This window comes from Aristolochia californica, unplaced genomic scaffold, assembly GCF_029961685.1.
Source record: "Aristolochia californica isolate CCGP_79_NKW_82.1479 unplaced genomic scaffold, dmAriCali1.0.hap1 SCAF_9, whole genome shotgun sequence".
In the NCBI taxonomy this organism is placed as follows: domain Eukaryota; kingdom Viridiplantae; phylum Streptophyta; class Magnoliopsida; order Piperales; family Aristolochiaceae; genus Aristolochia; species Aristolochia californica.
In genome coordinates, this window is record NW_027182290.1 from 25,179,700 (window position 1) to 25,191,027 (window position 11,328).

At 40.2% G+C, this 11,328-nt stretch overlaps 1 protein-coding gene across 1 annotated transcript; it reads left to right on the forward strand.

Moving 5' to 3' along the window:
* The first annotated feature begins 2,474 nt into the window (after positions 1-2,474).
* On the forward strand, positions 2,475-8,044 carry LOC137940523 (DEAD-box ATP-dependent RNA helicase 37-like). Its single transcript, XM_068785634.1, has 7 exons — positions 2,475-3,239; positions 3,329-3,412; positions 4,285-4,527; positions 4,991-5,158; positions 5,325-5,438; positions 7,049-7,488; positions 7,549-8,044. The coding sequence occupies exons 1-7, from the start codon at positions 2,490-2,492 to the stop codon at positions 7,610-7,612; spliced, it is 1,863 nt and encodes a 620-aa protein (XP_068641735.1). The 5' UTR covers positions 2,475-2,489; the 3' UTR covers positions 7,613-8,044.
* Positions 8,045-11,328: the final 3,284 nt, after the last annotated feature.

Here is an 11,328-nt window from a genome sequence, read left to right on the forward strand (position 1 = left end):
AACTTTATCAAAAAAAACTTTTCTTGCGTAAATGCAAAGACCTTCACGAGTAAAAAAAAACTTGAACTATGACATTGACAACAACCTTCAATCTCAACAAAATTCAACGCATGTCAACATAGCTTTTCAATCATAAAAAAACCATGGAACCAACAGTGGAATATCATGGCCTCATTCAACAAATAAAAAACTAGAATTCCACAAGTTGTATCAATCTAAAAACTAATCTTTTTTTTTTCGAAGATAGCATGGATTGAACACATCAAAATCAACAAGGCTGAAGCTATTATATAAGATGCAGTAGCTCTATCTTTTCTGAGCATATCACGCTTAATAAACATCCAACTTTCTAAGATATACACCAACATTCATCTCAAGGAAAAAAACAAGAGAAAAAAAACTTATCTTTGTGAGCCAAAAAACAAATCAAAACTGAACCTTGTTCAACACCTCAACTCCACCGAGAGCATTGATTAAACACTTGATCAACCAACATCATAATTTTGGGATCCTAAACCTAATACTCTGATACCATGTAAGATTTGTATCCCATGTGGTTTATAGTAAATGAATTAGATTAAGAGAGAAGAGAGTAACAAAAGAGAGAGAGAGAGAGAGAGAGAGAGAGAGAGAGAGAAGAGGTGCACAAGTGGAAGGAGAAAGAGAAAACAAGAGGGGTCGACCAAGAGAGAGTGAGAGAGGAGGGAAGGAAGATTAGGTTAAGTGATCCTTAATCCTCCTACTCAACATGTATTTATAACATTGTATATCTTATAAATTATATCAACGCCATTTTACTCTAAGAAGGGAAAAAATGGACAAGAAATAAAGTTATTTTACATCATTGCCACTATACTCGGGTTACATATTTCAACAGGGCAAAGACGGGGTATGGATGAGGTTGGTTTTCCAACCCATTTGGGTTTTTGGTTTTTAGATTTCAAGGTTGGGGTTTGGGTTTTGGGAAACCCATCTAGGACCCCACCTGTGATCACATCTATGTCCAATATCCTACTATGGTGGAAGACAAAGTTGAGCTAAGTCTCATTCAAAAAAACCAAAGGAAGCTTTGTGCTGGTGGGATATGGGGAAAAGTAGCGCTTCAATTATTAGTGAATTGCTTTTACATCAAAGGGTAGAGCCTTACTCTTATAGAAGATACTTTTTGCATGTGGAATTATTAATTTCCTCTTAACTGGTCATAACAAATTGTATTAACATCTAAAAGAGCCTTTTATAAAAAAATTATATCCAAGACATTTATTGCCAATTATTCTTTATTTCTATAAAAGCCACTAAACTAGAAAAATTACTTTTTAACCTTCTTCTAAGTCAATAATATGTTTCACATATCACTCCATACATCTTGGATTTTAGATGTGCCAAACACAATAGAAAGAGTTTTTTTTTTTTTTGCGCCTAAATCAGATTGATATCGCCTAATATATGATGAGTATTAACCAACAAATACCCAGACGCCAGTTGAGAGATGGATCCGGCGTACATCCGGGGATTTTGTTAGAGCGCGAGTATAGTGGAGAGGCCGAAAATAAAGTCCCACAAGTCATAGTTATTGACCACTTGGGCTTGCTATCACGCATCGTATATTCGTATTCAGTCGAAAGCGCGCTGCGCCGGTTTAGTGTCGTCGAGGCCCGTATTGTAGGTGTCTCGAGGAAGGTGTTTTGGTAAATGCGTCTGGCTGGATTTGTTTTTGTAGAAATTAGAGAAAAATTAGGAAGCCTATATTTTCACGTTAGGCCGTGGAAAGTGGCAGTTTGGGACCGCCCGTCTATTAATGACGTCAGCCCCAGATTTGTACGGACAGCTTTGCGCGATCTACTATCGTTGAAACGAGGGAGAGAAAGGGGCGAAATAAAACAGAGAAAAAACAACCGTGTGGAAAAAGAGAAGAAAAAGCAGGCGGATGAAAGATATTTTTGTGTCCGGTCGCACGCTAGAGCGAGATTTTGTCTGCAACGTTTTAGGGTTTCTGAAAGACGATTCATAGCCTACCTGCTGCATCATTCCTTTCAGGTTATTTTTTCCATCTTACGACCTTCTCTCTTTTGTGACCACGCCGTGTTTTGTATGCTAGTTTTTCTTTCTTTTGTTTTTTTGTTTTTTTGTTTTTTTTTGTTTTTTTTTGGATAAAGTTTCGGTTGTTTTGATTTCTTTCTCTCTCCCTCCTTGGATGCTGTTTGGATGTTCTGATTAAGTATTTACTGAGATCGAGGATTTGGTGTTTTTGTCTTCTTAGGATTCGATTCAGGTGTTTCACTGAAGATTGTATATCCGGATAATCACGAAAATATACAGGAATCTTTAAGTTACTGCAACTTTCTTTTCTTGTGCTGTTTACGGTGGACAAGCATCGTTTTTTAATTCTGTGGCAAGCGACTATTCTGTTTGCTAGATTATTGTGTGCTCTTCTGGATCAGAAGCACCAGCTAGGGCTTGTGGGATAGCACAACGGTGCAATCTTAATTATGCGAACTTCCTGGGCAGATTCTGTGGCGAATTCAGCAGCCGAGAACACAGCTGCTGGTTCTTCTGCCAATAACGGACTTTCTGGTGGCGCTTCTCGCCCTCCAAGATCTTCTTACGTGCCTCCTCACCTCCGCAACCGCCCCTCAGCTGAGCCCCCTGCACCAGCAGCTAACGACTTTTCATCTGGTGGCACTCGATCTTCCTTCAGTGGTCCTCCGGCAGGACCTCGTTGGGGAGGTCCTAATCGTGATTTAGGTAGGTCTGGTTACGGAGGACGTGGTGGCAGTGCAGGTGGTTGGGGCGCCAGAGGTGGTGGCTGGGGCGGTAGGGAACGTGAAGTAAATCCATTTGAGAATGATGACGACACTGAGGAACCATTTGATGAACAGGAAAATACAGGGATTAATTTTGATGCTTATGAGGATATTCCAGTAGAGACTAGTGGGGATAATGTACCCTCGCCAGTAAATACTTTTGCTGAGATTGATCTTGGGGAAGCGCTTAATCAAAATATACGGAGATGTAAGTATGTTAAACCAACTCCTGTCCAGCGCCATGCTATCCCAATCTCTCTTGGAGGTCGGGACCTCATGGCTTGTGCACAGACGGGGTCTGGTAAAACTGCCGCGTTCTGTTTTCCTATTATAAGTGGTATTATGAAGGCTGAGTTTGCTCAGAGGCCAAGGGGGGGTCGGACTGTCTACCCACTTGCTCTCATTCTCTCTCCTACACGGGAGCTTTCTTGCCAGGTAGGTATTATATAATGAACCTTTGATTTTATTATCTTTTTTCACATGTCGTTTCTAAGTAATTAAGCCTTTTTGTTATTTTATTCTAGATACACGAGGAAGGAAGAAAATTTGCCTACCAAACTGGTGTCAAGGTGGTTGTAGCTTATGGAGGGGCTCCAATTAATCAACAGGTTTGGAATCGTCTAGTTTGTTTCCCATATTTTCATTTGGCTTCTCATTAGTTATCTTTTTCATTAACTTGTTTCCACTAATGTATCACAATTTGTTTCTACTGCTGTTCGTTATAGTTATAGTGTCTGTGTTAAGATTTAAAAGCTTTTCAGGCTCTATTTGTCATGAAAAGGCCACATTTTTTACTAAATCATGCAACTTTATTATTTCTGGAAACTTCTTAGTTTGCCAAAAGGCATCCTTTATTTTGTTGTTGATGGAAATATGGTCTCCACATTCATCTGCTACATTAAGTTTCTAATTTTAATTTGCTGAGGGGGTTCTTTCACCGTACTTTAAAAATACTTAAAATTCTTGGGTCCAAGTCTCACCAGGGAGTTGTTTTCAAAAGAAAAAAGTCTCACCAGGGTAGGGTGTGTACTTTTTTTGTGTGTGTGTTTGTGTGCATAATCAACATTAACTGAAAAATTCTTAACATTTTGTGCTTCGAGTGAGCCCTGGAATTTTTATTTTCTTTGATGTTGACTTAGCTCTCATTATTGTGCTTTTAGTGAGAGTGATTGTTTTCAACACTTTGTGGTGCTTATCAAGTTTGTCCATAGCTAATATTTTCTGACTCTACTACTGGAAATTCTTAGTAGAAATTTTCTTAATGCTTTATTTTTTTCTCAGTTTTTCAGATGCAATATCTCATGTACTTTTTGTTAACTGCATTACCCCTTCATGTGCACATTCAGCGGTCAGAAGTGACTATACTAAGCACTTATTGAATGCATTTTTATTTTAGGTGTTATTTCTCTGTCAATTGTTTGTAATTGTTTAATCATTTAATTGTCTTTCTCTATTGAAATTTGCATTGTGCTATTGGTAGCTGCGGGAGCTGGAGAGGGGTGTTGATATTCTTGTTGCAACTCCTGGGCGACTGGTAGATTTATTGGAGAGGGCTAGAGTATCATTACAAATGGTTAGGTATTTGGCTCTTGATGAGGCTGATCGGATGCTGGACATGGGTTTTGAACCACAAATTCGGAAGATTGTGGAACAGATGGACATGCCTCAGCGAGGTGTGAGGCAGACAATGCTATTTAGTGCCACCTTCCCCAAGGAAATTCAGGTTTGTTTGATTACTGCAGGAGTCAGTTCGTAAATTTTCATGGACAATTTGGAATTTCTATCCTCAATTATCTACATTAAGATGTTTTTTATATGTACCATACCACATATTTCACTTGTTTTTGTTATGCTTTGAAATCCTTCAGTAGGGGGGCTTTCCTGTTTTGTTTATTTGAGCTGCGTTGTTCCTTGGTAGAAATTCGACTATGTATTCAATTTGTTGGATTTTTTTGAATTTTATAGCGCGGTCAAAACTATTTTGTGAATGGGTCCTATCCCAGGAATATTCCATGTTCATTAGGTTTTGTGAATGGGTCTCTATATTTTGTTTTTCCTATTTCTTTCATATACATGATCTGTTGTTTGGAATGTTTCTCTGGTTAAGTTGGAACTCTAAACATGCAACTGTCTGTTGTTTTTAAATTCCAAACATCTTTATAGTGCTGATAGTTTCCCATATGCAGAGATTGGCCTCTGATTTTCTTTCAAATTACATATTTCTGGCGGTTGGAAGAGTTGGCTCAAGTACTGATTTGATTGTTCAGAGGGTTGAATTTGTCCATGAATCGGACAAAAGAAGCCATCTCATGGATCTTCTACATGCTCAGAGAGCAAATGGGACCCATGGAAAGGTACTAAGACTGATTTATATTGTTTTAAGAAATAAGTTTTGTGTGAAGTTTGATCACTTGCAAAGATGTTTTCTAATTGGCATTGGATTTAGTGAGTTGGTTGTTATAATCATTTATCTGTTTTCAGTGCTTTTGTATATAATCACTTCATGTTTTTGTCATTCAGCAAGCTTTGACTTTGGTATTTGTGGAGACGAAGAAAGGGGCTGATTCGTTGGAGCATTGGTTGTGTATAAATGGCTTTCCTGCCACAACCATCCATGGTGACAGAACACAACAGGTAACTCGAAAAGGTCTAGTTACAATCTGCGAGATATTTCTTTGCATTCCTTGATGTCTGCTTTACCTTTGCATGTTTTTCCTGTTTACGAGTGTTGCACTAGTTACCTTTGTTGAATAGCTATATGATAGTTTCACATAGAAATTGGTTAGAGGCAGGTATAGTTGGGGAGGTGGAAGATGATGAGCTGAGAGAATGGATGGGAAAGTATGAATGAAGGAGGAGTTATCAGATTACACCTGACACTTGTCTCCAATTTGTCCTCTTCCTGCTTGTCTGAGTTGGTATTATAACCAATTTGGTTTAGATTCTCTTCCAACTTGTTGGGGCTTGCCCTGATTTGGCACCCTTTTCTTTTAATTATTTGTTTGCCCCAATCATTTCTTGCTACTATTAGAAGGAAGAAATGTAACAAAAAACTCTTTGTTTTGTCTACAATGACTCGGTAGTGTTAGTAAAATCCTTTTGGTATCATTATCTCTTGAGTGTTCTTCCCATTGAGAAGAAGAGAGAGGGGAGCACTGGTGATTGCTCCTTTAGGTATGTGGGTGTTGTCTTTAACTAAAATTTCTAAGATAAACACTAAAACAATTCCAAGAAGAAAGAATATTATTAGGATTTTCCAGAATAAATCTCTATCTGTGGCAGACTGTCCTTTAAATAACTATCATATTTATTACCTAAAGAAGTAAAATACTTACAGCATGTGATGGATGCGTTATGTAAAGTAGTTCTCAAGAAACAAGGGCAGATTGATTGTCACATAGAATATTTGTGTTGGGGGGGATGTCTTTGAGGCTTTGCAGTTGTTGAAGTTTGTTGTTGCTTTTGGTTCAATTGCATATGGTGTTTTTCTGCTTGATTGAGAAAACTTCGAATCACCGTTTATGGTATAAATAAATTGAACCTAGGGTGTATGGTGAATTGGATCTTTTTGGGATTTGGATGAAAGAAATGACTCAATAATTATTGTATCTACATAATTGATTGTTTTTTGGCTTATTATTCAGAATTCTGTATATTGTATTTACGCTGTGGGCCCATGTTGTACCCTCTTTCTTCTCTTGGTCACTACAGAGTTAACTATCTTGTGCAGTTAGCGACTTTGATTTTTTTTTTTTTTTTTGTGAAAAATGAATGTCATCATGTCCTACTGTTTTTGGGATCAAACTTTTTGGTGAACAATTAAATGCATGTTCAGTTTCTCTTTTTTAAATATATTGAAAACTTTAAAACTTTAAATGCATGTTCATATGACGAAAGATCATATTCTTTGTAAGGTAGCATAATGTAGGTGGATAGAACAAAATAAACGTATTGGTGTATAAGCTAAAAAAAATATGACATTGGGCAGGATATTGACTTTGGCCTACTTTTTCTGGGGTTTAATTACTACTCAGTACATCTGAATTATTGTTCAAGTTTCTTAATTTGAGGCATGGTGATTTAGTTTCTGTATTCATTTGCTTCATATATATATATATATGTATGTGTGTATAGATAATCCCACACCTTACTCTCCCCTCCTTCCCACCCACAAATCAAGTGGTTGAGAAGCATATCATATCTTTGAGTTTAACCAATCACTAAAATGGCTGTGCAACTTACAGGAAAGAGAACAAGCATTGAGGACCTTCAAGAGTGGCATGACCCCAATCCTTGTGGCCACAGATGTGGCTGCTCGTGGTCTTGACATCCCCCATGTTGCCCATGTGGTGAACTTTGATCTCCCTAATGACATCGATGACTATGTGCACCGAATTGGACGAACAGGGCGTGCCGGGAAGTCTGGGCTTGCCACTGCATTCTTCAATGAAAATAATTCCTCCATGGCCAGGGCTCTGGCTGAACTGATGCAGGAATCAAACCAGGAGGTACCTGCTTGGCTTTCTCGTTATGCAGCTCGCTCTTCATATGGTGGTGGGGGACGAAACCGTCGATCTGGTGGGGGACGCTTTGGGAGCCGTGATTTCCGTAGGGAGGGTGCTTTCAGTAGAGGAGGAAGTGGATCAGACTACTATGGTGGAGGCAACAGCGGTGGTGGCTATGGGTCTTCTCCTGGGTATGGTGGTGGTGGTGGTGGTGGTGGTGGTGGTGGTGGTGGTGGTAGTAGTAGCGGTAGTGGTGGTGGTGGTGGTGGTTATGGTCCTGGGGTTACTAGTGCATGGGACTGAAGTCCCCTCGTTTTATTGGACGTATTTTTCAATGATATAATCGATAGGGATGTTCTCTTATTTTTCTTAGGTTTATAGGGTATTCTTCTGTCCATGGTTTTTGCATGTTGAAGTCTTTTGGTTCTCCCGCTGTTGAAGGTATCTGATTGTTGGAGGGGAGCTGTAGAGTTTAACTGCCAACAACTAGCACTGCCACCATTTGTGAAGGGGGAAGGGGGGTATATAGAGGTTTTTCTTGTTACTTTCACCGCCACTAGCAGGCAGGATATAGGAGGGAGGGGGTGTTTAAGCTGGCGGTGTAGGTGAACTAACATGTTAGCTTTCTTTTTTTATTTTATTTTTGTTAATCTTTCTTTGTTTTATTTTTGGTTTTTGGGGATCCAAATTTTGGTGGTGGTTCTTATGGAATATGTGAGGAAGGTATTTTTTGTCTGTCTGTTACACCCTAAAGGCTTGTTCGTTTCTACCTAATTGAATTACGGGGAGAGTCATTCGAGGCCAGTGGTTTTAACAATCTTCTTTGTTTATGAAGTTGTTGTAAAATACTGGTTAATTATAGGAAATAAAACCTTTTGAGCAAAGAAGAGGTATTCCTCTCTTTTGCGCTTTTATCACCACCCCCACCCCCATCCCCCCCCCCGGAAGATGACGTATTACTTGCGTGACCAAGTGCAAAATTTAGTTTTGCGAGGAATTACTTAAAGCCAGTGGAAAGAGCGAGCAACTCTTTTGTTTCATCAGATTCAGTTTTGCCTTTGGGGGGTGGGCGAGAGACCTCCATGAAAATATTAGCAATTTTTCTCTCTCGTTGGTTTTATCTGAATGATATGAACTTACCTGATCATAACCTTCATATTAATCTGATTTATTAATTTATTTATTACTTTTTAAATTATTATTATATATTAAAAAAATATGTTTACAAAATTTGAGATTTTTTTAAATGGTATAAAGGTTGGAGCTCCTTCAAAGGCTCACGTCCCTTCATCATTGGGCGTTCCAAGAACCCCAAATCCTTCCCTTCTTCGTCATTCAATCTGGAAGCTAGAGGAGATCGCCGGGTGACTCGATCCATGGCTAGAGAGCCTAACACAATATTATCCATGAAGAGCTAAGCTACGTGTGCTGCAGTGTAAGGATGCGCTAGAGGGAGGAAATGGCCATACTTTGAGAAACAATCAACCACTACAAATATAACGGATTTGCTGGATGAAGAGGGAAGGCCATCTATGAAGTCCATTGAAATATCTGACTAGACCTGTGATGGCAGTTGATGTGGTTGGAGCAACCCGGCTGGACTTAATGATTCAGCTTTATTCCATTGACAAATCTGACAAGCCGCCACATAATTTGCTATACTGTGCATACCCTTCCAATAAAAGTCTCGACTGATCCAAAAATATGTTTTTTGTCGGCCCTCATGTGTACTATCATGGAAAGAGGCTAGAATATTGTGAATAAGTGGTGCCGTGTGGTGAAGAAAAATCCAGTTTTTGAATAGGACAAGACGATCCTAAACCGTCCAATGTTTCTCCGATCTCCCCTGCTGAATCTCATGATATAATGCAATAAGTTCAGGATACTGTTGTGTCTCCTCCAAAATAGAATCCAACAAGAGAGCTCTGGGCTGACTGATTACATTTAATTGCTGCTTTGGAATATCTCGGTGAGATAAAGCATCAGTCCCCACATTCAAACTTCCAGGTTTATACTCCACTGTAAAGTCAAACTCCATCAGTTTACTTAACCAGTGCTGTTGAGGGGAGGTGGTGAGGCGTTGCTCAAGAAGATACTTGAGGCTGCAATGATTGGTGCGAATCAGAAATGGGTGCCCCTAGAGATAAGGCCGCCAATGCTGTATTGCCTTTGCTAAACCGATCAATTCCCTCTCATAAGCTGCTAACTTGTGGGGGTGTTGGCCAAGCTGGCGGCTGAAATAAGCGATCGGGTGTCCTTGTTGGTGTAACACTGCACTGATACCGCCTCCCGAAGCTTCACATTCCACCACAAATAATTCATCAAAGTTCGGTAGCTGCAAAATTGGCACTGATGATAATGCCTCTTTCAACTGCTGAAATGAATGAGCCGCTGTCTCAGACCAGGTGAAGGCATTTTTCCTGAGTAGGTTGTTGAGCAGTGCTGCAATTTGGCCATAGCCGCGGATAAATTTCCTGTAATACCCAGTGAGGCCCAAAAATTCCCTTAACGCTGTAATGGAGGTGGGAGGAGGCCAATCTATGACGCCCTGAATCTTACTCCGGTCAACCTGCATCCCAACTGCTGAAATAACGTGGCCCAAGTATGCCACTTCGGAGGTGCCCATAGAGCATTTGGACTGATTTAAAACCAAATGATGGGAGCGGAGAAGAGTAAGTACCTGGTGAAGGTGCTGAAGATGCTCGTCCCAATTGTTGCTATACACCAAAATATCATAAAAAAATACCAAAACATATTTCCTCAAGAGAGAGGAAAATACCTCATTCATAAGGGCCTGGAATGTGGAAGGCGCATTGGAGAGACCAAATGGCATCACGAGGAACTCGAAATGATCGTGGTGCGTGCAAAATGATGTCTTCTCCACATCTAAAGGATGAACTCAGATATGATGATAGCCAGACTTCAAGTCCAGCTTGGTAAATAGAGTCGCACTGTGTAACTCATCTAGCAACTGATCCACCACGGGGATGAGAAATTTGTCTTTAATGGTGTGAGCGTTGAGTTTCCTGTAATCCACACAAAACCTCCATGACTTATCATGCTTTCGGACCAGTAATACCGGGGAGGAGAAAGGAGACCTTCTTGGCTGAATAATTCCTTGGGCGAGCATATTTTGGCACTGCCTCTCAATTTCATCCTTCTGTAGGTGGGGGTAACAGTAAGACCGCACCACCACAGGTTCAGTTCCCATCTTCAATTGGATGCTGTGATCACAGTGCCGAATAGGCGGAAGAGCAGTAGGTTCATGAAATATATCCCTAAAGTCTATAAGTAATTGAGATAACTTACAATTTTTTGTGTTATGGACCTGAACAGCCTGAAGTGTGCAGGGCACTGGTGCCTGGGTGCCATGCAATGTGATATGACGCTGGTCCTCTGTGAAGGTCATGGTCAGAGCCTAAAAATCCCATTAAATAGGCCCCAACAGTTGGAGCCATTTAACTCCAAGTACCAAATCAAATCCTCCTAGTGGAATCACCAAGAAATCTGCAATAAAGGAGTGTCCCTCAATATCAAAGTGGGTGGTAGGAGATATGCCCACACTAGCAATTTTGGCCCCATTGGCCACTGAGACGGAGAGGCCTGCCTATTGCTGGATAACTAACCCAAGTTGTTATGCCACTGGCTGACTGTTGAAGTTATGCATTCTGCCAGAGTCAACTAAAGCTAGTAATTGTAGATGATGTAACTGGGCTCGAACTTGCATGGTGTTAGAACTACGTAGGCCAGTCATGGCATGAAGTGAAATCTCTGAACCTTCTTGGTTTGTTTCAACAATCTCTTCCTTTGGTAGTATGTCCTCACAATCCTCCCACAGACACACACTAAACAATCTTTTGCATATGTGACCCTGGACATAATGGTCATCACAGTTAAAACAAACGCCCTTGGCCTTTCTCTGTTCCATTTCCTGTCTATTCAATTTTTTGAAGGGGCTGGTGGCATAGAGTTAGAACTGTTTGGATGCGGTGTTGCACTGGCTCCAGAACGTGGAGGCC

What these genes read in the sequence shown, in the direction of transcription:
- LOC137940523 (XM_068785634.1), top strand. Translation starts at nt 2,490, where the DNA reads ATGCGAACTTCCTGGGCAGATTCTGTGGCGAATTCAGCAGCCGAGAAC. An exon ending in GGGCTCCAATTAATCAACAG is followed by an intron (nt 3,413 to 4,284) that starts GTTTGGAATCGT and finishes TGCTATTGGTAG; the next exon opens with CTGCGGGAGCTGGAGAGGGG. An exon ending in AACAGCGGTGGTGGCTATGG is followed by an intron (nt 7,489 to 7,548) that starts GTCTTCTCCTGG and finishes TGGTGGTGGTAG; the next exon opens with TAGTAGCGGTAGTGGTGGTG.